At 39.7% G+C, this 26,805-nt stretch overlaps 1 protein-coding gene across 1 annotated transcript in view; it reads left to right on the top strand.

Annotated features, from left to right (window-relative positions):
- Positions 1-4,918: 4,918 nt before the first annotated feature.
- Positions 4,919-26,805, top strand: part of VN2R614 (vomeronasal 2 receptor 614) — a 29,675-nt gene continuing 7,788 nt past the window's right edge. Inside the window, 4 exon segments of the mRNA NM_001099595.1 lie at positions 4,919-5,136; positions 11,963-12,254; positions 15,046-15,849; positions 18,076-18,303. Coding sequence (NP_001093065.1) covers positions 4,919-5,136; positions 11,963-12,254; positions 15,046-15,849; positions 18,076-18,303 — 1,542 coding nt within the window.

The raw sequence follows: 26,805 nt of genomic DNA, 5'->3' as shown, positions 1-26,805 counted from the left end.
ATACATATGCACATATATATTAATGTACACTTCATATTTACATTGTTTACATATTTACATACACTATAATAATACAATTAATTTACAATCCTATTATATACCCTATTTACATATATTTACATATGTATCTATAATTTTGTTTGATATGTGATGTCATATGTTGTTTGTGTTGTATAATGTATGATGCAGTACAAGTCAGTATCTAATTTTCTTACTTTATCTTACTTAATTTTACCTAACTTCAAAATACTTCTCCTAACTAAATTCCTATACCTAAACTAAATCTAAGTATATAACTACATTTTGTTAGTAAATAACATATCTATAGCTAATCATAACACTGTTAGTACCCTAACTATATATAATTTCACTCATTTAAGTAGTGATTCAATGTAACCTAACCATGTTTATGTTTTATTATATTGTCACTTTTGTTATGTCATGTAGTTTTGCTATTTAAATGTCAGTGTTACTGTTATATGTTATGTTACTGTTGTATGCAACATACTTACCCCTACTTCCTTCCTCTTGAATATTCTTCTGCAATTCCATATTAGTAAATATATTTCTGTTTGTATGTGAATAAATGCTATGTTATTATATGCTATAATAATTACCCAAAGTATAAAATCATTAGTCCATTTATCCTGTAATCCTCTTCATTGCTGTGGGGTGCCACTCATGGACTTCCCTGACCAGCAGGGTCCCACAAGGGAAGAGGCTCACCTTTGTGATGGGACCAGAGGAGAGATAGGGAATCCGAGAACCAGGGTGAAGAATGACAGACACAGACAAATCAGAGTTTAAACAGGGCAGGCAAACCCTATGATATTCTCCTTGGAAGGAAAATAGGAGTTTTAAGGAACATGAGGTGGATGAGGAAATTAAGGTAGAAAGTGCAAGCCGAGAGGAACTACAGCCTAGGGGAAGGAAAAGGTTTAGAGAGGGAGAGAGACAGAGACATTGCTAGGGCAGATTGAAGATCCAAGAGGAAGTTCAAAAGGATCTATCATAAGGTTGCCTTTGCTTTTATTGATGAGGAAGCAAGGAGGTGTTTCCAATTACGTAGCAATCACATCACAGAGCATAGACAATTAAGATTGGGCGGCAAGGTAGAGGAAACACCTTTGGGTGTGTAGATTGCAAACCACGCTTTTCCAGGGAATTGTGAGTCCAATCATGTTAATGAGTTTGCCCTAGGCAAGGGCCGCATGGCCAGGTCAAGATTTCATACACAAACATCCGAGTATAACCTTGTGTCTGAAGACACAGTAATCGTACAATCCTTTATATTTCATAGATGTGAATATGCTTGGAATGCTACAATTGCAAATTTCACAAAGAATTTAAAATTTTTAAGTTCTGTCTTTCATCAATGTCCATTAATTCCTGAATTCTCCTCTTCATCTGCATTGTCCTCTTCTATCCTCTTCCATAGGAACGGTCCTCTCCTTACTGATATTTTTGACTGTAGACTCAATTTGACTGATGATTCTATCTTTCTACGATCTCTTCATTTCCTTCTTCTTAAATGATTTGTACATTTTCATTATCTATACCATGTGCTAATTTTATATTTGAACAATGATACCAAGAATCTCTACCCAAAACTTTTATTGAAGATGGAGAAATCAACACAATGGTGTAAGGACCTAACCAACTTTCCTGTGTTACTGATGTTTTAGCAAAATTTTTTACATATACCTTATCTCCTGGTTCATAATTATGAAGAGAATAATCCAAAGGACCAGTTTGAATGAATACTCCCATTTCATGTAATTCTTTTAGTCTTTGTTGTAAAGCACTTAAGTAAGAAGCAAATTGATAATCTCCTCCTAAGAGCAATGTATAGACTGTCTTACAAGTTTTTGCTTGTAGTGGAGCATGTCCAAAGAGCATTTCATAGGATGATATATGCAAATCTGCTCTTGGCCTTGTACGTAAGTAAAACAAAGCTATGGGAAGAATCTCTGACCATTTGAGATAAGTTTCAGCACAGAGCTTCCCTACCATAGTCTTTATTTCCTTATCCATGTGCTCAACTTGGCCTGAATCTTGGGGATGATAAGGCACATGATATTTTGGTGTTATTCCTAGATTTTCATAGACTCTTTTCAGGATGTCTTGAGTGAAATGCAATCCTTTGTCAGAGTCTATTATTAATGGTACTCCAAATCTAGGTATAATTTCCTAATCAACACTTTCACCACAAAGCTAACTGTAGTTGTATTTGATGGAAAAACTTCAGGCCATTTGGTTAATCTATCAACCATCACCAAACAAACACTTGTACCTTCCAGCTTTTGGCATGCTGATATAATCAATTTGCAAACTCTCAAGTGGGCAATATGCTAAAGGTCTACCACCTAAACCTTTCTGTCTGAATGCTCCTTGATTGAATTTTTGGCAAACAGAACAGCTTGAGCATATCTTATTTGCTACAGTATTATTCCAGGAGCAACCTATTGCCTCTTTATGGTGTCAGTTACAGTTTGACTACCAACATGACCTTTTGTGTGAATGGCTTGACACAAATAGGTATACAGGTCTTTTGGTAACAGTGGCTTTCCTGTATCTGTTAACCATATACCATGTTCTTTTCTTGCTCCAAACTTCTCTTTCCATTTTTGTATTTCTGAGTCTACATAAGCTTTTTCTAGATCATCAGATTCGATAGTTGATAAGTTCATAATATACACTGGAGCATTTCTGGCTGCAAATTTTGCCATTATGTCAGCTCTATGATTTCCTTTAGCAACTGAATCTCTTCTATTAGTATGACTTCTACAATGGATTACTGCTAGCTGTTTAGGTTTCTGGATAGCATCCAACAACTCAGTTATTATTTCTGTATGAGCAATTGGTTTTTTTCCTGATGCAGTAATAAAACCTCATTGTTTCCAGATCTTTCCTGTAGCATGACAAACATAAAAAGTATACTGAGAGTCTGTGTAAATGTTTGCATTTTTACCAGCTGCCAGAAGAAATGCTTGTTTTAAAATGATTAACTCTGGGGTTTGAGTGCTAAGGTTACTAGGTAACAATCCATACCACAGTGTCTCAAATTCTGTGACAACTGCAGCACCTGTACATCTAATTCCATTACACAAATATGAATATCCATCTGTGAATAAAACCAAATCTGGATTTTCAATTGGAGTGTCTTTTAAATCCATCCTTGGCATATCCACTAGATCTACTACTTCTAATTATCCTACTGGAAACTCAGCTTTCACAGAGTCTCTGTTAGGACACCTTGGGGCCATCAAGTCCAACTTATATTGTGACAAGAATTTCCTCTATGCTCTCCCCAATAATGATCAGCCAGCATCTGTATGGATACCTCCAAAGAGGAGTAAGTCACCACCACATGAAGCAGACCACAACAATTTTGGATAAGTACAGCAACTACAAAGGGTTTTTATCCCCTACATGAAGTTTAAATGGGTTTCTTGATAACTTCTATCCATTTGTCCTAGTTCAACTTTGTGGCCAAGAAGACTAAACTGAAATCCTCTTTCATGTGACTGCCCTTCAAATACTTGTATTGAGCAGCAATGTCCATTCAACTCCTCTCCAGGTTCAGCATCCCAAGATTGAACAGTTGGTCCTCATGAGGAAAGAACTCCACATACTTGAACATTCTGGCTATGATCTAGGCACTCCAACTCATCACTATCCTTCCTACACTGCGATTCCTAGAAATTGTAGAACTGAAAGGTAATTTGGTGGACAGAGTCCAACTTAACAATCATTCAATCTGCCAGGCACTGAGCTAGGAGCTGGAGATACAAGGGCAGAAATGAAACAGCCAAGAAGTATAAACTTACTGTGTTCTAGACACTGTTTCAAGCTCATGGTATAGAAATAAAAGCAAAAATGCAATTCTTTCCTTTAGAGAGCTCTTTAAAATGTCTAATAGAGAAGACACATGAACAACTGGGTGATAGAACTTCTATAGAGTAGATAAAAGGGACAATGAAAGAGGAAGAAACTAGCAGAAGGACTGTGGGAGTGGGGATTAGGAAAGACCACCTAGATCAGATCAATTAATAAGCATATACAAAAGACTCAGCTATGGCCAAGTAGTACTCTAGGTACTAGAGATAAAAAGACCAAAATGAAAGTCTCTGCCCTCAAGGATCTTCCACACTATCTGGAAAAACAACATTGATGCCCAGATCTGGTCAGGATGGCCAAACTGGAGCACACCTTACTTAGTTCACTGTGCTATCCAAGCATCAAGGTGGGAGAACTTGGACCCTATGTGAGTAACCTATTCATATACTGGTTTTGGAGAGGGGTTTCTCCAGCCCCTGAGATTGGAAGGAAATTGCTGCCCAATTCATATAAGGTTAGGGCAAGTCCAGGAGGTTGCCATCCCTGCTGCTATCAGCTCATTCTCACACTTTCTCTATGAATCTGAGCTGATAATAGCTGATCCAAAACCCACTTTGAGTCCTAGAAGTTTTGCTGTGGCAGCTGCACACAATTTTCTAAGGCTCAACAAGTCCTTGAGGCAGCTCCCATAGGAGTTTAGTTGGAAGAGGGAGGAAGAAATTCAAACGTATTTTCCTTTGGGTTTTACTTTAGAGGCTGAGATGCAGGTGCAGAACCCCAGGCAGAGATTCTCCTAAGAGCCCCTCCTAAACAATGCACCTTTACCAACTAGGGACCATGCTACCTCCCAACGTTCACAGGATTATAAATAGTACCTGGTTTCTGCAGATTGGCCTCTGGACAGGAGCTAGATGCCTGCTGTGTTTGCTCTGGTGTCAGGAACAGGCCAGTGTCTGGCCCTCTGTCTAGAGAAGGCAACTATCAGAGAAAGACCAATTTTCTCATCAAAGTGGGTTTCAAGCAGTGGCTGTGGAAGTCTTGCCTGCTCATAGTTTCAGAATTGGAGGAATTCCTCAGGATGCAGGTCCCATCGGTCCTTCTTCTGGCCCTCTTCTTGCTCCTGAACATCCCTTCTTCTTTAGTCAGGAAAGAACATTTCCCCTGCTTTGAACAAATAAACCCACGAGTCCACCAAGATGGAGACCTGGTCATTGGTGGGTTCTTCCCTTTGTACTTAATGGCAGTGAAGAATTTTACAGGAGCTGAGCATCCACACAAGGCCTGCAATCCACATCAGTAAGTAGACAGGCGCCTGGGCTTTCACCTAAGGAAATAGATGAACAAGCCCGAGTATCCTCTTGTCTATGGTTCATCTTGTATCTTTCTCATCCCTTAGTCTACTCTTAAAATCTGTGGACAAAAAAAAAAGATTTCTCTAATTTAGGACCTAGTCGTGGCCATGTTGTTACCATTTGAATCTTCCCTATGGACACTCAAGTCCAAGAAATAGGAAGACTCTGTCCTTTATCCCATTATCATGGACAAGGTCCTTCTGTCTTCCCTGCTCTGACTGCCATGCTGTAAGTGCTGAAAAAAAATAAAGGAAAGGAACCCAAGCAAGAAACTAGCTGGCACTAGAAGCAGCAACAGCATTTTCATGAGTGCTGGACTTAGAGTAAAGACCTGGATTCAAATACAGAGTAATAGTAATAATAATGATGATGATAAGCATAGCTTTCATATAACACTTAAACATTTACAGGGTGCTTGATATTCTCCTAATCTTACTGAACCTATTTCCTCCTGTGAAAATGAAAATAATAATAATAGTATCTATTTCTTACGAGATTGTGATCATCAAAAGGCATGATATAGAGAGCTTTTTTGGTAAGTCTAAATCCCTGCTGTATCAACTAGTTTCACATGAAAAGTACATAAATTTCCAGTTTAAATTTCCTGTGAAGGAAATATTTGGCATGGGCATCCATGCCAGGGAATCAACACTTGTACCACATTATTAGATGTTGCCAAGTTGAAGAACCTCTATTTTACTGTTATCATCTACAATGAATCTCCCTAGAAAAGTGGACAGTCCAGAATTGCTCCCGTTTGTGTATGTGTGCATGTGTGTGTGTGTGTGTGTGTGTGCCTGTGTGTGCATGTGTGGGTGAGTGCATGCACATCCTGCATGTGCTAAGCCTTCCCTGTTGGGCAGAGAGTCTGCTTATTATACATATTTTGCAGGTGAGGAAACTGAGGCTCCAAGAGAGCCTGGCCAGATAAGTCTTCTGATACTGAGTCTAGGGCCCTTTCTAGCATACTGTGCTGCTTAACAAATACGAAAAGGATAGATGCTTTGAATAGGCGAGAATGAGCTATAGTGGAGTCATGTACTTGCCTTCATTTAAGGAGATGAAATGAAGGAGGTTTCCCTCCCAAATCACCAGAGGATGCAGTGTGCAGCTTCCTCTACTAGTAAGAGGGAACTGATTGGCCCATCAGATTCTGCTTTGTAACTAATGGCACTTATGAGACTAGATGGAGAGCTGAAGAGATACAACCAAGGGAACCAGGGACCTGCAACTAGACGTCTTGTCATTTGTGTTCTCTAAAAGAGTCCTTCAGATAGTTTTATACCCAAGGGTCCTCCCTGGATCAGAGCAAATAAGAGCATGAGGGATGGATAAACAAACTCTATTCTGAGGAGGCAGCTTGGGGAAGCATATTGGCTCAGAAATCAGAGACCCAGCAATCAAATCCTGCCTCTGATACTTATTACCTGGCTGATTTTGAGCAGGTCATTTAATCTTGCTGGACCTCAGTTTCTTCATCAAATAGGAAGAAGCCTGAGTAGATAGAATGCTGGACTTTGAGTCAAGAAAACCCAAAGTCAAATCCTGCTTTGAATGCTAAAGAGTTGTTACCCTGAACATGTCACTAAGATTTTTTTCAGTCTCAGGTTCCCCTGCTGTAAAATGGGAATCGCATCTATCTTACCTGCCTAAAGCTGGGCTGCTTGTCAGTCCCTAACATTTTCTTTGGATCATACATACTTTGTGTTAATGGTCTGGGCACTGGCTTGATGCTTTGTTTTGGAGAAGGGAAGCACCTGTGTTCTCTGTCCCTGGTGGGAAAATGCAGGATGATACAGCAGGAACCAAACTTCCATTAAGATAAGTTTTAATGATCAATCACTAGGCACTCTCTCAGAAAGAGGAGCCTGAGTAAAGAAAGCGGTGGCTTCCTTTCTGGAGTAACTCTGCCTTGCTAGTTGCACTGTCAGGTCCCCGAAGACTAGTGGTACCAGGATATGACTTTGGGTTCCAGTTGTGTGCATTTGTCTGTGTGTGTGCCTGTGCCTCTGGGTGTGGGTGTGTGTGTGTGTGTGTGTGTGTGTTGAGAGGAATCAGACTTCACTGAGAAATGGCAAGTCATCAGTCTGTCTTGTGGTTTCAATGAAATGAGGAACTCCTACTGGGAAAACCTCTTTTAGTGATGCCAAGCAGCAACTTCTCTAAAATTAGCAAGTTCCCTGTGATTCTGGAAATATGTGTTCCAATCCAAACAAGCAATTATTAATAGCAGCAGTATACAGAAAACTGGACCTCTAATCAAGAAGACCAGGGTTCAAACCAGGCACATACTAGGTGGTGATCCTGGGCAAGTCACTTAACTTCTGCCTGCCTCAGTTTCCTCATCTATAAAATATAGATAATAATGGCACCTATTCCCCAGCATTGTTGAAAATAAAATGAGATAATTGTAAAAAGTGCTGAGCATGGTGCAGTGCCATATAAGTTTTATTTATCATTATTATAACTATGTTCTACCCACTTGGGTACATGGGAAACAAGGAAGCTAATCCTTTCATTCAAATACCTTGGGGTTGGCACCTATCCAATCAGAGATCAGTATAGATATGTGCTATATCAATTAAAAAGGGGAGGTAGAACAAGGGTTATGAGAAATGGAGTCATTAACAAAGGACTCTTATAGGAGGTGGCTTGGAAGAGAGCTTTCAAAGGATGTAGGCATTCCAAGAGGCAAAAAAGTTATATGCTTATGGGGGCAGCTACTGGCTTGTGGATTGAGAATCAGGCTCAGAGACAGGGGGTCCTAAGTTCATATATGACCTCAGATATTTCCTAGCTGTGTGGCCCTGGGCAAGTCACTTAACCCCCATTGCCTAGCCCTTGCCATTCTTCTGCCTTGGAACCAATACACAGTATTGACTCTAAGATGGAAGGTGAGGGTTTTTTTTTTAATTATATGCTTATAGCATTACTTTCCCAAAAATTCTTTTGGTGTGAAAATTTTCTGGCAATAAACAAATATATCTGTTATTCCACAACTGTTCCAGCATTGATCTTCCTTGGCTTTTTTTGCCAATTTGATGGGAATAAGATGGCACATCAGAGTGTGATAAAGTAGTCAATGATGGCAATACAATCTTGGACCACATTAAGACAGTTATGGTGTCCAAGAGAAGGAAGGTAAAAGTCTGAATGAATTGTGACCTGGTCATACTGCATTTTTAATACAATGTTTGGGTCTCAATACTGCAATTTAAGGAGGTCATTGATCTGCTGGAAAGCTTCTAGAAGAGAACAATTGGGATGATAAAGGATCTCTAGGCCACTCCATAAAAGTATCTGAAATATTCTTAAAGAGATGAAGGATTTCACTTCTTCCCCTTGGTTCCAAAGAGCATATCTACAGACAATCAGTGGAATATGCAAAAAAGGTAAGTTGAGGCCTGGTATAAGGAAAAACTCCCTAACTATTAAACATGTCCATACTATCTCAGAAGTTGAGGTATTCCCCTTAATTGGAGGTCTTTGTGCAAATCCTAGAGAGTCACTCACTGGATATGTCATAGAGGAAACTTGTTTAATATATGAGTTGAAGCAGTGGTACTTAAGGCAGTGGCCAGGATGCTGATGTGACAACCTGGGAAATCTCTGGAGCCAGAATAGATCAGAATGATCAATTAAGGCAAAAAGTCTGTATGGAGTTGAAAAGTCAAGGTGGGAAGGGAGTGCAGATCCAGACAAACTCTATCCCATGGGCTTTTTCCAACGAACTATAAAACCTAGCAAGTGCTTGCTTAATAGAATTCTGATTTGGTCTGTCCTATACAGAAAATCTTGGTATCTCTCGTGTCTATTGAGGGCTGGAAGTGGGGGATAAGGTTAGTGCCTTTCCACATTGATGTCCTGTTAGCCATTGGTAACTAGAAAGCTATATCTCATTATTGCACAAAATTAGCCCTCTACATGCCCCTATCTCTAGACTCAGTTAAAATACATGGGATGATGGAGCAGCTGGGTGGCTCGGTGAATTGAAAGCAAGGCATAGAGACAAGAGGTCCTAGGTTCAAATCTGGCCTCAGACATTTCCTAGCTATGTGACCCTGGCCAAGTCACTTAACCCCTATTGCCTAGACCTTACTGCTCTTTTGCCTTAGAACCAATACACATTACTGATTCTAAGACAGAAGGTAAAGTTTTTTTAATGCATGAGACATTTCTCTGGCTCCTTCCTGGACCAGAAAAGAGAAGATAAGGGGTTGAGAGGAAGAGAAAGAAATGAAGACTCAGGCCAATGTTTCTCTTTTGTAAATGACATAGTAAATACTAGCTGGGTCTCAGTGAGCCAGTGGCCAAGAGAATCTCTGTTATGAAGGGCCAGAAGTAACTAGTTTGGTTCAACCAAAGACTCAGTCTCATAACATCTAGCACTAGTTAGAGGCAGGAACCATGACTAGCATCCAGGAAAAAAGTGAGCACTGGGCTGCCAGTGGGTGCCAAGAGGTTGGTACAAGAGTCCTTGACTCCTTCCATGTTCTCCCCCTATTATTTCTTCAAAGGATAAAATTGTCAGACATTTTATAGGATGAGCCAGTTTGCTATGAGTTCAGAAGAGGTCCACTGCCAAAGTTTCAGTTTCCCCAGGTGAGGATTTCGCTCAAGGATGTCAGAAGCAAATTTCTCTCTCTCCAGTGTCACCATTCTTAATGTCATCTCCCAGTGACCTGGAGGTTGTTATAAGGGTTTCCTAACCCTTATTGATTATTGGTATATGATGACATTACCAATAATTATGTTCTGTGTGGACAGGCTGTTGGATCTGACTGTTTGAGAAAATGGCTCTCAGAGCAGCCTAAGAATTCTAGTTTAGTCAGTTGTATAAAAAATATATATATTTTATTATAGGTAAAAAAAAAAGCTAAAGAAAGGGATAGTAAAAGGAAACAAGTGGAAAAGAAATTCTTATGATATATAAGTCCCTAAGCTAAAATTTCTTATTCCAACCACCCCAATCTGATCTTCATGGATCTCCTTCTTCCCCAACAGAGTCTCTCTTCCTATTCTATCTAAATCCCCCCAAACCTTAATCTATCTATCCTATCTAAATTATACACAAAAGAAACAAGTTAGATCTCTCTCTTCCTTGCTGTATAGATGAATAAACAGCTTTGAATCTCCATAGCCTTCTCCACTTGCCCAGCAAACCTATTGGGGCTTGTACCAATGTTTCGCCAACAACCTCCTTCACTTGTCATGTCTTTTAGATGAATATTAGCCATGAAAACACTGAGTTTTCCAAATCTCACAGAGCTCAAAGGACCTCCTTTCAGATCATGATCAGTCCCAAAGAGTTAAAAGTCAGTTTGGTAACTGTCTCTCAAATCACTCTGGGAAAATTCTCTCTTACCCATAAGTCCATTTGAGATTCCATTCAGATTTTAAAGAAACCTACCTTATAAATCTCATATATGTCTATCAATAACTTTGTGGCTACTTAACGCTTTTTCCTAATGAACTCTTAATAAATAATGCTTAATTAATAAATAATTCTCTACAAGGTCAAATACCACTGAGTAAACTGAGGTATTGACAGGGCTCAGATAAAGGAAGTTAAAGAACCAATGAACTAACGATACAGGAAACTGATTCCATAGGCATTGCCACTTCTCCTCCCCAATTCTGGGCAGCTCAGGTAAATGAAGAAACTATGATTGGTTCCTGAGATGTGACATGTGAGAGTTAGAGGGTGGAGAAAAAAGCTTATAAGTGGAGACTGATAGGAAGTTGAAGTCTTTGACATGCATGTGGAGGAGCAGAAGAGACTCTTGCTGGGTTGTATCTAGATGCCCATTATGGCACCTACAAATTAGAAAAGTTAGGTATATCCTACCTCTCTCTTCTTCTTCCTCCTCCTCCTCCTGCTACTGCTGCTGCTGCTATTGCTACTGCTGCTGCTTTTGATTTAATAAAGTTATTAAGCTACAAATAGTCTCATAATTTTAAATATTACAAGGGACAAAACTTAACTGATGACAGAACACACTGAATCAGAAAGTGCCTCTCCTTTCCTGAAACTTCTAGTTTGTGTGGTACTATGAAGGGGGCGTTTACCATGGTCTGTCTGAAAGTATGGTCATTGAGGTGTATACCTTCTAGATGAGATTGTGAGACTTAGACAAGGGATCCACACTTATTGGTGCAATGCATTGCACAAATTAACTGATCAGTACACATTTGTTGAATGAAATTATTAAATGCCTCACATCAAGCAGTCAGTCAACCTACATTTATTAAAGGCTTAGTACATGACAGACATTATGCTAAGTGATGGAGATACAAAAAGAAAGGCAAAAACATACAATCCGTGCACTTAAGGAGCTGGCATTTTAATGGGGGAGATAATAAGCAAAAACTTATGTAGATAGAAGATACATACAGGTAATGGGAGAAAATCTCAAAGGAAAGGCAATAGCCATGAGAAGGTTGGCAAGACCTCTTGAAGAAAGAGGGGATGTGGGCCAAGTCATGAAGGAAGGCAAAGAGCAGTGAGCAGGGAGAGCATTCCTGGTACTCAGACTCAGAAGGGATTCTGGAGAAATTCCCCCTCCTTTACCCACCCCTTAAAGATCAGGAGGGTCAGCAATGCAGGGATGCAGGTCATGTGAAAAAGAGAAACTGTGATCTATAGACCAGGCTGCCTCAGTCTTAGGCCTGGGATCTCACCTTGGTGTGGCTGGCTGAGAGCATCTCTTTGAAGTTTGAGTTCTCTAGGATTTGGTTCTATTTTCTCATCTTATCCCCACTCCCTGCAGGTGGCTGCACAAAAATTACCAACAGGTTCTGGCCCTGATGTTTGCTGTGGAGGAAATCAACAGAGACCCCAGCCTCCTCCCTAATACTACCCTGGGATTTCACATCTACAATAACTACCACAGTGACGCCAGGACCTTGGAGAGCTCCCTAAGGTGGCTCTCAGGACAGGGCCAGACCATCCCAAATTATAGTTGTGAGAGGCAAGACAAGTCCCTGGCTATTATTGGAGGAGCCACCTCTGCTCTTTCTGTCCAGATGGGGACCCTTCTGGAGCTCTACAGATTCCCGCAGGTAGGGAGCCCTGGACCAGCCATCTCTTGCCCCTTTCTTTGAAGTGAAGTGACTTGTACATGGTCATACAAGATGGAAGGGAGAAGAAAAACCCAAATATCAAATGCCTATTATGTGCCACTCGGTGTGTTAAGTGTTTTAGCAATGTATTATTTACCCTTTACAATCATCCTTGAATTATATGCTGTTAATATTAATCCCTATTTTACACTGGAGAAAATTGAGACAGACATAAGTTAAGTAACTTGCCTAGGGTCACACAGCTAATGATTAAAAAAAAAAAAAACGCTTACCTTCCATCTTGGACTCAATACTGTGTATTGGCTCCAAGGCAGAAGAGTGGTAAGGGCTAAGCAATCGGGGTTAAGTGACTTGCCCAGGGTCACACAGCTGGGAAGTGGCCTGAGGTCAGATTTGAACTCAGGACCTCCCATCTCTGAGCCTGACTCTCAATCCACTGAGCCACCCAGCTGCCCCTTCACACAGCTAATAATTGACTGAGAATAGATTTGAAATCAAGTTTTCCTGACTCCTCATTCACTTGTTAGGCCTAGAAGAGTCTACACAAATGTGTAACCTTATTTTCTAGTTTAAAAAACAATAAAAAATAGGGAGAATTCGGATCATTTTAATGACCTTGTACCCTTAGTAGTAGAGATTGGGTTATTGATTGCTCTTTACCACCTCTTGGGAAGAATATTTGCACCAACTATTCTTATTACTATCTTACTAAATAATTATTTCTAAAAGCTAACAAGCTCTAGTTGACTCATTGATATTATAATAGATTTGGGCCAATATCAGATTAATAACTGTGGTTTGGGAAGTCCAGCCTGGACTGAGACCAATACACAGACAACAAACCACAGTAACTGGGAGTGTATTTTATTAAATAAGGGAAAGGTTGAGAGGGTAAAGGGAATTGTCACTGAGATTACTAACTAAAGTAACCCAAAATCTAATGCCTTCTAATCTAAAGCATGAAGGATCTTCTTAGAGTTAAGTCCTACACTATCTCCCTGATATGCTAAGCTGTAAACCCAATCCCTGTACACCTATTATGCCCTAACCTTCTTGGTGTTAAGGGAGATACTAGCAAATTCCAGATCAGGCAGGGATCCAGGGGAAGATCTTGAGTCCAGATGGACTTGGACCTCAGCTTACAACCAGCTTCAGATGACACAGGACAGAGACAGCTTCCTCAGATCTTCTTCAGGACACACAGCACACAACCAGCAACACAGAAGTAACACAGGATTGGGTCAATCCTCCAGGACTTGGCAGTCACACCCTCCAGGATCAAATCCAGAGACAGACAGACAAACAGACTAACAGTCCCTGAGGTTTTTTTTCCCAGATTAACCCCTCCTTCCAGGATTCCAGAATTCTCTCTTCTGCTAGTCTCAGGCCACTGTGTTCTGAAAACTTAACTCATCTTTTCCTTATAACAATATCAACTGACAATCTAGGATGGGAAGACTCATGAGAGGTAATAATGAGCAACAGCATTATAAAGACATGCCCAAACTCTCAGAGGCCTGAGGGGAGAAGTATACATACAGGTAGCTGTCCTCTGTGAACCTAGCCTGGGTTTAGGAATGGGGTTAGAAGAGTAAGCCTGGGCCTGGGCAGCATTGGCTGCATATCTTTGGGTAAATCCCTTACTGTCCTTCCTCTAAATAATAGTCAACGTAGGTATTACAGAGAAGATACTGACCTTCATTGATAGAAGGAATTTCTTTACTCCAATGATTAAATAGTTCTGGTCTAGAAATTGTGTTATTTCCAAATGAGTCATTAATCTCACAAACATAAGTGAAATAAGTATTTCAATTATTATTTTAAAATAACAGCTACCACTTATATAGTGCTTCAAATTTTACAAAGCAATTTGGAAGTATTACCTTATTTGATCTATACAGAAATTTGGGTATTGGGTGATATTATTATCTCTATTTTTCCATTTAAAAAGTTAGTAGCAAGGGCAGCTTGGGGCAGCTAGGTGGCTCAGTGGTTTGGGAGCCAGGCCAAGAGATGGGAGGCCCAGGGTTCAAATCTGGCCTCAGACACTTCCCAGCTGTGTGACCCTGGGCAAGTCACTTAACTCCTATTGCCTAGCCTTTTCCACTCTTCTGCCTTGGAACCAATACCCAGTGTTGATTCCAAGACAGATGGCAAGGGTTTAAAAGAAATAAATAGGTGGTTTGTTTTTTTTTTTAATACAAAGTCAATAGGTAAGTGCCTTGCCTGGGGACAAATAGCTACTAAGTGTCTGAGGCTGGATTTGAACTTAGATCTTCCTGCCTCCAGGCTTTGTGTTCTATGCACTACCATATCTTGCTGCCTCATATATGTGAGCATCTCTCTATTCACCAGGCACACTGGTCTTATCAACACCATTCTTGAGGAATACCCCATTGTAGAAGAAAGAATCACTTCTTAACTACCACCATCTCTAATCCTCAGTAATAATGTCAATTTTACTAAAAAAAATTAATTAGGGGTCACAAATAAGGACATTAAGTAAAGAGAAATCCTGAACTATTTGGGGAAAAGTTCATGGAAGATTTAGAGAAGTGAAGATCTTAAAACTATTTACATCAGAGCATTCTATCATCTAGCCATTATCTTTCAGGTGACCTAATCTTGAATAAGAATTTCACCCACAGTAGCCCACTCTATTTTTCCCTTCATGAAGCTACAGAGATAGGTTAATATACTAAGATTTGTTGGTGTGCACCAGTGTCCTTTTCATATACCCTACTAAGACCTATATTCCTTTCCCATCCAGATGACCTATGGCCCATTTGATCCTGCCCTGAGTGATAAGGTCCAGTTTCCTTCCCTTTACCAGATGGCCCCTCAGGATTCTTCCCTGCATCTAGGAATTATCCAGATGCTGATGCATTTTGACTGGACCTGGGTGGGGCTGGTGGTCACAGATGACATGAGAGGTGAGAAGTTCCTTGGGGACATAGGGGAAGAGATGAGAAAGAGCAAAGCTTGTATGGCCTTCACAGAGAAGATCCCCGTCAGTGAGAGACGCCATGCTGAATCTCAGGTGGGTTTTATGCCCAGGATCATTGCATCTTCAGCCAAGGTGATCATTGTCCATGGTGATACAGACTCACTGATGATCCTGAGATATTCTCAGCCACAAATATTTTCAATTTGGAAAGTTTGGATTATTACCTCACACTGGGATGTCACCATAAGACCCTACAATCATGCTGGTGATACTTTTTATGGTTCTCTCATATTTTCACATCAGACAAGTGAAATTCCTGGTTTCAGAGCATTTCTTAGGACAGTTACCCCAGCCAAATACCCAGGGGACATTTTCCTTAAGAGTTTCTGGATCTCAGCATATGAGTATCCAGATGAACCAGCAAAAATGGAGCGAGAAGACTGTTCCTTGAATGCTTCCTTGGACATTCTGCCTTTGCATTATTTTGACATGACCATGTCTAGCCTTAGTTACTTGGTCTACAATGCTGTGTATGCTGTGGCCTGGGCTCTTCATGAAATGTTCCAGACCAGATCAGAAACGAGATCTGTGAGAGATGAAGAGTTCCTGGTGCCTCAACCCTGGCAGGTAATGATCTCTTCTCCTGTGGTGAATGTCCATTGTCATCCCCAAGCTCACTAGTGGACAATCCTTAATTTCCTGACTTTCTTCGACATTAATATTTCCCTTACTTTCCTTGGCATCTCCAAGGCTCACCGATGGCCATTTCTTAATTTCCTTGATTATCTCATTTTGCCTTCCTTTTGGAAGCTTTAAGAGTTTTTTCACTAATGGCGTTATGGAGAGATACATCACTGTAGACTGAAGACTTATTTGTAACTGCACTGTGTTGTATTAGACTCTTTCTTCCTGAAGGGCTGAGTCTTCCTCTCAGAGCTAAAAGAAAGATTCCCTTAAGTCTAGTGCCTAGGAGGGTGCTCTGAATGTAGAATTCATTTCAAATTAAAATTAAATTAAATCAAATTAAATTAAAAATTTGATTAAAAATCAAATTTAAAAAGTGATCAACTTGTTAGATACAGGAACATGATAAAACCTAACTACCCTTTTATAAAGCACCAGTACCATGGTCTCAAAATAATTCTCCCTTTTTCTCATTCACTGCCCTTTAGGATGCGGCCTTATATAGAAATGTTTCTCAGTGCCAACTCATGATGGACATGAAATGTAGGAGCCCTCAAAATTATTCATCCTTATGAGTCATTGTTTTAGGGTTTGAGCTTTTTACTTGGGGTCCACTGATGCAGAGCACCCTCCCTCAAAAGGCCCAGACATAGATTTCAAGGGATGTATGGATCTGGATGGAAAAAATTACATGTGTTCATTTTCACTAACTTCTGACTGAAATGTATATTTTCTTTTGATTGTAAATTTAAAACAAACATGCTTCTTAGAAGGTATCCATAGGCTTATCCATTCTGCAAAGCAGATCATGATACAAAAAAGATAAAGAAATTGTGTTTTAGAATAATCCCATTCCCTTCCCCAGTTCTAATCTGTAGATCCACTGGAGTTTGATAGGACTCTAACTTGTTCTTTAATACTTTCCTGTCCTTTTTTTTTTTTTAATGACACTCTTTAAAAAAAAAAATAAACATCAGAGGGCAGCTGGGTGGCTCAGTGGATTGAGAGCCAGGCCCAGAGACAGGAGGTCCTGGGTTCAAATCTGACCTCAGACACTTCCTAGCTGTGTGGCCCTGGGCAAGTCACTTCACCCCCACTTCCTAGCCCTTACCACTCTTCTGCCTTAGAACCAATACATAGTATTGATTCCAGGATAGAAGGTAAGGGTTTAAAAAAAAATGAAAATCACACCCTAATGACCCTTTCCTAATACAATATTATCTTCTTAGGAAAAAAAAATAATGGTTAATCAAAACACATTGACGCATTGACCTCAACTGACAAGGTATGTCTCATTTCACCCTATCACCACTCTGCCCAGAGGAGTCTGGTAGTTATCACCATCATAAATGGAACTCTGAAACCCTAGGTCTGGTCCAGAAAAAAGTCGTCTTGGGCTACTGGGTGAACACCACACACACACACACACACACACACACACACACACACACCTCAGAAGCACCAATATACAGAATTGTTGGTTTCTTGTGTGGCATCCACATCATAGATCAAATGAGCTCAGAGACACACATTACTCACAAGGGTGAGAGCTAAGATTGCTTGGCACTAATTGGTGTAGAAATGAGCACTGGAGAAGAGGGATAATCAGGGACTTGGAATGAGAAACCCTCAAACAAGTTCCCTGTTGCTCATTCACCCGGACCCCATCACTATCACCAAATGGATGAATGATTGAATGATTCCTGCTGGGATGTGATTTTGTTTAATTTGTTTTCCTTTTAAAAATAATAATAATAGCAGTAGTCGTCATCATTGCTCACATTTATATGGAAATTTAAAGATTGCAAAGTCCTTTACACAGGTTATCTCATAGAACTCCCTAGTGAGAATTTAGCGTGTTCAAGGAGGCAGGAGAGGGATGCATTCTACCTTCTCCACCAGTCTTTGAGTTTTCCTTCTTATATGAATCCTAGAAGAAAGCAGAACTTTTAAAATGATTGATTCTGTAATGATAACACAATGGCCAGATCTTGAAACTTCCACATCTACAGTGTTTCAAGGTCTAAAGGATGTGCTTAGAACATATTTGTTGCATGAATGAATGAGCGAATGTTGAGCAAGCATGTTACTACATTTCCTGCCTAGCTTTGGTCCTGTTGCCCCCTGTGTGTGGACAAGAGGGAGTGACTAATCTCTCTTCCCATCTAGCTTCACTCCTCTCTGAGGAACCTTGACTTTAACAATACTGCTGGGGCCCATGTAGTTTTGGATGAGAAAAAGAATCCTGTGGCTAAATATGATATCATGAACTTTGTGATGATGCCTAATTATGAAGAAGCTCTGGTAAAAGTGGGGCAATTTGTCCCTCAGGCTCCACTTGGTCAAGATTTCACCATTTGTAACAAGGATATATCTAGCAACTGGATTGATCTGAAGGTCAGTATGAAAACTAAATATAATTTTATGTTTCCAACCACTTAACTCCAATTAGGCCATCATTCATTCACTCTACCCCACCTCCAGCTATTTATCTCTTTGTCTTCATTGGAAATGCTGGGAAGACAAAGGAACAATTAAAATAATAGCAAGGGAAATTGCCCTGGTCCAGCCCCACTCTCGACTCCAAGGTTCCTGACTGGTGGCGAATGATCAGTCAACAAAAATAACAAACGGAAGACAGCTTAATCATTACGGCCATGGGACTGCTTTGCATCTGACAGCTGCTCCGACATTCCCAGGCTTGGGATTTATTTTATATCCATATTCTTGGCATGCAGGAATACACAAAATCAAAGAGAGATAACTGGAAAAGTGATACATTAACTTTTAACAAATCACTTGATTAACATTCTATATTTTTGTATTGTGATTACAGACAGAATAAAGGTTGCGCACAAGATAAATGATTTTGTCACAGGTGGCTTACTAGGGAGTTTGAGTTACTGATTTATGTAACTGAGTCGCTGAGGCATATTGAAGCTTAGTGGACCTGTACTGTACCTGTACATATTGTATGGGGCTCTATGATTGATTTGTGTGCTGACTTCATGAGAAAGTTTCGGGCTTGGCCTGTAGCTGCGGTTTCACTGGGAATTATGCACCTAAATAAAAGTTAACCCATGATAGTCTTTTTGAGATTGGGTTTGAGGGTCTGCTCTTTTGGTGATGTTTAGGAGAATTAGGGTACAGGTGCTTTGCTCTTGCATTATTTCTTTTGAGACTAGGGGGGATAATAATCATGTCAATTCATAGGTAAGGGGCATTGATGAAAGAAGTCATGCAAGGGTGATAGAGTGGGCAGTCACATCTCGCCAAGGACCACTCTGTGGTCTCCCCAGCTACCACGCGTGATTCTGTCAAGGCGTCGTGGACTGATGGCCCCCAGCAGGAAATAATAATTATAACCATTATTATTTTAAATAAAAGTAAAACAAGTAGATTTGTAAATATGAGGAGTATTTGGCAATGAACACATTCAAGGACATCTCATCTCTCAGTGCTTCAGACAACTCTGGAGATTGCTGAGCTAGGGCCAAGCTGTAGAGGCAGCGGGAATTCTAAATTTATTAGGATTCCCTATAGTAATAAAATCACAGACATGTGATTAGCCCTATTCCCCCCTCCTCAATTTGTACAATAATAATGCTATACAAAACCTATGATCTCAAGCCAGGAATAGGAAGATCAGCATTTCCTCGCTAAAAAGGAAGAAGAGGATTGATATTCAACCTCAAGCACATTAGGGAGACAACATGCAAACAATCATGTACATAGAAGATATACACAGGAAAAAATGGAGTTAATCACAGAGAGAAAACCTGAGGATAAAGTCATCAATATAGAATTAAATCATTGATTTAATTGATTCGTTTCATTAAATTGGCTGAATGTCCCAGTGTGCTTTTATTGGAAAAGGAAGAGGCACTTTAAGAGATCCTGATGGAAATTTGAGTGGGAAGAGGCTAAGGATAAACATCCTCCTGATTTTCAACAGTGGGTCCCCATGAAGAACCAGCTGCCATGTGGGCTGCCAATTCCACCATCACCTTTGGCCCCTCTCCTATTGCCACCCTTTGTCCCTGCTTTGAGAGTCTCAGCTGTTGGTGGCCAGTCTAAATATTTTTTGCAGTGTGGAATTATTTGAGGAAATCAGACCTTAATGGAAAAGACACCAAGTATTTGGAATTAAGTCAATTAGAAACTGTAAAACTAAGTTTTGTTAGAGACTCAAAATTTAGATCTTGAATTCAATCAGTGTAGAATATCAAAAGTGATCACATGAATGATTTCTTTTTTTTTTTTTAACCCTTACCTTCCGTCTTGGAGTCAATACTGTGTATTGGTATGGGCTAGGCAATGGGGGTCAAATGACTTGCCCAGGGTCACACAGTGGGGAAGTGGCTGAGGCCAGATTTGAACCTAGGACCTCCCGTCTCTAGGCCTGGCTCTCAATCCACTGAGCTACCCAGCTTCCCCCCAAAACTTTCATTTGTATCTGTATCATTTCTTTTTTATTATTCTTATTAAAAACCCTCACCTTCCATCTTGGAATCAGTACTTATTGGTTCTAAGGCAGAAGAGTGGTAAGGGTTAGGCAATGGGGGTTAAGTGACTTGTCCAGAGTCACACAGCTGGGAAGTGTCTGAGGCCACATTTGAACCTCCCATCTGTAGGCCTGGCTCTCAATCCACTGAGCTAACCAGCTGCCCCCACATGAATGATTTCTAAATAAGGTTGGAGATGCATTCAACTGCTTTGTTGTTATCTGACTGGCAAGAAGTTTTGTTTCAGATTCTAAGTACATAATATAGTTTATTGTTTTATTTCTAAAATTTGTCTTGTATTGTGAATTCTGAGAAGCAACTATATAACAGAAATGCTGTTAACTGGAAAACAATACCCAGAAAACATTATCATTATATCGCCAGAAAAGTAACTTCTCTTCTAATCTAGATGCTGTTAGATTATAAACTGAGCTATGGAACAATATGGTCAAAATGTTTGAAAACTTTTCATTGCTTTTTAATTTAATTTAATTGCTTTAATATTTTCCATTAAAATGGTTAATAATAATAACTTACTGTTTAGGTGGGTGAGTAACTAAGACCTCTTATATAGTCCGTATCTATGAAGGGTTTAGGACTTCCCATTCAGGCAGGGTCATAAGACCTTATCTATCTTTCTGACAGCATGTTGTAAAATGCTAAGATAATGAAATTTTGAGAAACTAGGACTACTTCCAGTCAAAGTGGGGGGACTTAGAAGTTTGTGTATAGTAAAGAGTGAGTTTTGTCTGAGAATATTTGACCATCACTTATGAAAACTGAAATTATCCAGTTAATGAACATTCTGAATTGAAGTTCTGTCTTTGCGCCAACTCAGGAATAATACACCTTAGATTCAAAGATTCATTTTTGCCTTTGGGGTTGATTGGCAATACAGATAAAAGGCTTACTGTAGTTAGAGGGTTTCTGGGGTTTTGAGCGGACTATCAGTGTATATGTGAAACTCCAGATTATAATTATTCTTGATTCATTAAAGGACAAGCGAGATGTCCTTGTATATGCTCATTGTTAACTCTTATTGCAACATGAGAAAGGTAATAATAACATCCTTGCTATAACTAAGCTATAATTAGTGCCATTTTTGCTATTTGAGGTAAAATCTCCTGAGGCTATGTATGATTTGACATTCTGAGTTTTGATTTTAGTCATGATTATCTGAATTGTCTACTTCACCATTCAAAAGAATGGTATGTCCTCCCCAAAGAAGGTATGATCTGGAAATGGCTACAGGTGGATTTCTGTGCCTGGGAAAGTTCAGGGGATGATTTTGAATAGAAAAAGATTGGATCCCCTTGACTCAGCTTCCTTACAGTGCTTATTTCTTTCTAAACAGAAAAACTTTCCGACATGATTGGTTCTAATGCCATATGAATCATGTGGAACTCTGCTGCATGTCTGACTATATAAACTGTGGCTCTTATTTGGAATAAAGTAGAACTAAGTAAGTTTTTCCCCTGTTATGGCCTTAGTCAGTATCTTGAAAGGACATCCTAGATATTCTCATAGCCATATCCCTCCCTTTCCCTTTCATAACAAATTTCTATAACCATATGTACTCAAAAAAAGGGATAGAAGAAACTTGTTAAAAGATGTCTTTTTAATTTAATGGAATAGTAAACTTTGAGAAAGAAACAAGATTAGACTGCTAGAAATCTAAGGATTGGGATGTATGTAAATGATTGACTTCCAAATGTTTCTAAAGGGAAATACAAGCTTTATGTATGTGTTTTAGTCATCAGTTTTTTATTGCATTAAGGATTTTACATATAAGAGTATGTGAATATTTATAATATTTATAAAGATATTTTAAAATTCTTTTCCCCATTTTGAAATGTCTGATAATATTATGGGACAGAAGGGCTAATTTTCCAAGTCAGGGCCTTGTGGATCCTTTAATCTATTAATGGCATCATCCATATCAGATGTAGATTTTTGGTAAAGACAGAAAAAATGAGTACTATGTAAATACTGAAATTCTCTGAAGTTTCAGGTCAATTATGGGTTCTTAATTTGGCGTTCTTAGAGCTCTGTTGTTAATAGGATTAGATCTATAAGATCTGTCCTGACTTTTACCACATAAACTATTATTAGAAAGCCATTCTGATTAGATTTTGTCACATTTTATTAAAATTATATTGTTATCACTAGCAATCTTTAGGAACATTTGTAATGGGGGACTGTCCTAGAAGGACGGGAGATGATACAACCCACCTAGGAACTCAGGTCAGTAAAACACAAAAACCCCTTGTCTTATAAAAACAAAGTTTATTTTATAGAGGGAGTAAGAGAAATTGGTAGGTAAGACCCTAACACTCTTAAAAACTAAGCTCCACCCAATTCTCAGTCTCCTGTGAAAGGAGAGCTTTCTATTTCTTCTCTGGCCCCTACCTATAGCTCCTTGCTCCATTTAAAAACAAAAACAAAAAACCCAACATGCTATCCAACTCTACTGCCCACTAGTGATTAACAAAAAAGGAAACAGAAAAGCCTGGGTTTGGCTACACTAAGTAACCCAAATTCCAGATGAAAATCTTTGGATTACCTTAGCCCAAGAGGATGTCTGGTAGATGGACCACTGGCAGATGCTCTCTGTACTTAGGGAAAATGGTTTCCTCCAAAGTAAATTCTCTGCCAAGAAGTTAATAATTTCTCCACCAAATTTTGACTAGGGAAAATCTCTCAGAGCAAAACCTCCCTCCAGCTTGATGGAAATTGAGGCAGAGAGTAAAACCTCCTTCCAGCTCAATTTTTCATGGCCAAAGTATTTGTTTATAGGCTTCTTTCTGCCTTCCTCCAAGGGATTGTTTGCTGTGAGTGTTTAGGGTACCGCCCCTGATGTAAGGAATTGAGTTTCAAGGCTACCCCCAAATGACAAGAAGCTGGAGGGACACTAATCCCATCTCCACATTCATTCTGGGTACCAATCAACCTACTTTGGCCCTGATATGGAAGTTGTTTACTCCTATCTCTAGCAAGCACTGCAGTTTGAATCAAGGCTGGCCACACAAGTTGCTGCCCTGATGTGCTAATAAAGTACTTTTTCCATCCTTTTCCTGAGTTTGCTTCATTAACCAGAGTGAGGCCGTGGCCAAGATTTCTTTTAACAAGGGCAAGTAGAGAAAAAGCTTTATGATCAGAGCAGACATGGAGGAGAAATGGATGATGGGAATTTCCACAAATGGATGCAGATGAGGAAAACACATGTGGCCTGGACTCCTTTCATGGAGAGCACCTAAATGGGGTCAGGTGTGGCCAGAGCGCATGCCTGGGATAACTCACTCCTCTGACACCTCAGAGCCACCTATATATATGCTTGGGTAACATCATCCTTTGTTCCTTACCAGGTGGCCCACCTTGCTTGTTTGGTCTCATATTTCTGTTGGATGCTTCTTCTCTGTGAAGCACTTCCACTAGTCTCTGGCTACCATCTTCATGCAGGAGCCAATAGAAGCTTTCAATCAAGGATTAAATCTGTCCTTTTGACTACTTTGTTGAGTTTAAAGTTCCTGGCCTCAGGCAATTATCTAATCTGGATTCAGAAAATTCCATTTATTCCCTACCAAATCCCTGATAGTCAACCTCTATCTTCTTCAACCATTTCAGGGATCCCTTTCAACAGAAATGCAAAGGGATTATGAGGGGATGGGGCAGCAGTGTTTGCCTCAGCCCCTCTCTCATGCCCATATTTACCACCTACATTGACCTGGAGTCAAGAAACAAGGAGCTGGGCAAAGCTAGCAGGACTGGTATGCCTCTGCCTTAGATCCTGTCTATATTCTTGTGTTTAACAGTCAACAAAACTACTGGCTTTTGTTTAGCATTTCAGCAACAAATCTTATTGATATCAAATGGATTTGACTCTTTTCACCAAAATTCCCATCATTTCTAATTGTATAACCAAATCCTTCTTGATCAGAATCACATCTAGAGGGTCAGCTAGGTGACTCAGTAGATAAAGCTCTAGATCTAGAGACGGAGGTCCTGGCTTCAAATCTGGCCTCAGACCCTTTATAGCAGTGTGACCCTACACAAGTCATTTAACCCTAGCTTCTTACCCCTTACCATTCTTCTGCCTTGGATCCAATTCACAATATTCATTGCAAGATAAATGGTAAGGGTTTAAAAAAAAGAATCACTTCTAGAATAAAAATTTCCCTTTCCATTTAGACAAGTCAAGAACTAGTAATAACTGCTTTTCTTTAGAAGTAGGGATTATTTCACTTTTTTATACTGGTATCCCCAGTACCTAATTTTTATATGACTGCTGATTGAGTTAGCAGAAAGTGAGCTAGAACAAAATTTTTGATACTCGAATTCTACAAGTTTATTATATTGTACTATTTCCCCAGGTTTATGATATACTTCCCACAAATAGATTCTCCTTTTGTCTAGATAGTCTTTTGTATACTTCGATTACTAGAACAATTCTTTCTCACTCCACTAATCCCTTTCCTAATGCTCTCCACAATTCTTCCATTTTATTCCTGGATTTTCTCACATGAAGCTATATTACAAACATATAGTGATGCCCCACCACCATTTTACCTATCCTGTTACTTTTGACTTAGGTTTATCCTTACAAAGACATATTTTAGTTCTGTGTCCCTACCCCATCATGCCTCAGTGATACAAATCATTAGATCAAATTTATTTAGAATTCCTTTATACCTTTTTAAAATATGTAACCTTTTTGTCTTTCTAAATAGATTTTCAGAGACCAAGGATTTTCTTCCTGGATCTCTTTTTAGAGATTTTTCTCTCTGGATGTCTGAAATCTACTGTTATTCTTTTTAAATGATAGTTGTTTGAAGAAAAGCAATAATTTTTAAAGAAAAATGTCATAGCCTTAGTTTTAAAATAATTTAATTGATTTAAAAACTTTTAACAACTACCATGTTCAAGGTGTTTCTATAATCTCTTACTAACTGCTACAATATACAAATCTCTTCAGATCTTTGAATTTCCCTCGGTAAGGAGGGAAAAGAGAAATGGGGTGCAAACAGGTAAAAGAGAGAAATTTTGCAATGAGAGATGTGCTGGACCTGACTGCATGCTGTAGAACGGATGATACTGAATTCTGGAACACGGAGAAAGGATAAAGCAGGATACTGGCAGTTATTCAGGGTCTTAGACTTCCTGTGTCTTGGACTGGCTGGAGCTGGAACTTCCTCTCTATCTCTATGAAGCTGAGGTTTTGGTTTCCTATGGCCTGAACAACTCTGGTGTTCTTGCCTGAAAACCCTTCATTACTTAAGATTCAACAGTGATTCCTGCATCCTGAAAGTGTTCCTGATTGCTCTGGAGATCTGTGACCAACAAGCCTATATAACTGTTGGTGGTGGGAAGGCTTAAAGCCAACTTAGGCCTGACCCTACTTGGGTGAACCCTAACATAAAGGGGTCACCCTGAAGCTACTTTGAAGACCAGTTTATCCTACAAAAGTTATCTTGGAGGATTAAGAGGGTCAGGTAGCCAGAGAGCTGGGGAAAATTTAGACAGTCCGAGTAGGAATTAGGGAGCTTGGAAGAAACTGAAGAAATCTCCATGCAGAGGTGGTAGAAGGTGGGACTTTAGCTAGACCCCTTAGAAGTAGGGAAACCTATTACCTTTAATCCTCCCCTCCATCTTACCATGTTTCAATAAACAAATCCCTTTATAGTTTTATAAAATCTGTCTGGGAGTCTGGGCAGTGCACTGGGCCTGTGAGGAGGCCCACAGGCCCTTCACTGTGGGTTACTTAGGTACCAACTAAACCTTGGTGTCTCATCATTAAGAACATCAACCATCAAGAATATAGACCTATTTCACCTCCTAGCTGAGCCCTAGAGTGAAGCATGACTTTTTTCCCACCCAAAGAAAGAGGCAGATGTGACCTGCTGGATTTCTAGCATATCTGAAGTGCCCAGGTCAGAGAAGGGATGGAGGAATGATTCTTGAGTCCGATACAACTCAACAAGCTTACAACAGAACAACCTCTTTGCTTCCCCTGCCTTCATTCTCTTGTCTTTCCTATGCAACCTCTACCCAAATGACAAGGTGATTTTGCTAAGGCCTCAATCTGATCATGTCCTTCAGTAAATCCCAATGAGTCCCCAAACCTCAGTGATAAAATAGAAACTCTTGAGCTTGTTTATAAAGAGCCTTTACAATTATGCCCCATCCTGCCTTCCTAGCTTTGAGTCATAATGCCCCTCCACACAGAGTATGGTTCAGCCAAACTGGATTTTTTTTTTTTGCAGTTCTTCAGACAACCCATCGTTTATATCCACACCTTTGCATAAAGCCTTCATCACTGGAATTCTCTCTCTACTACAGTACTTTGTTAAAGGCTCAGATAAAGTTCTACCTTCTCCATGAAGCCTTCCCTGTACTC

The sequence above is a fragment of the Monodelphis domestica genome, chromosome 4 (assembly GCF_027887165.1).
Source record: "Monodelphis domestica isolate mMonDom1 chromosome 4, mMonDom1.pri, whole genome shotgun sequence".
Classification (NCBI taxonomy): Eukaryota; Metazoa; Chordata; class Mammalia; order Didelphimorphia; family Didelphidae; genus Monodelphis; species Monodelphis domestica.
Note: the sequence above shows the minus strand (reverse complement) of the source record. Positions and strands in the feature narration are given on the sequence as shown.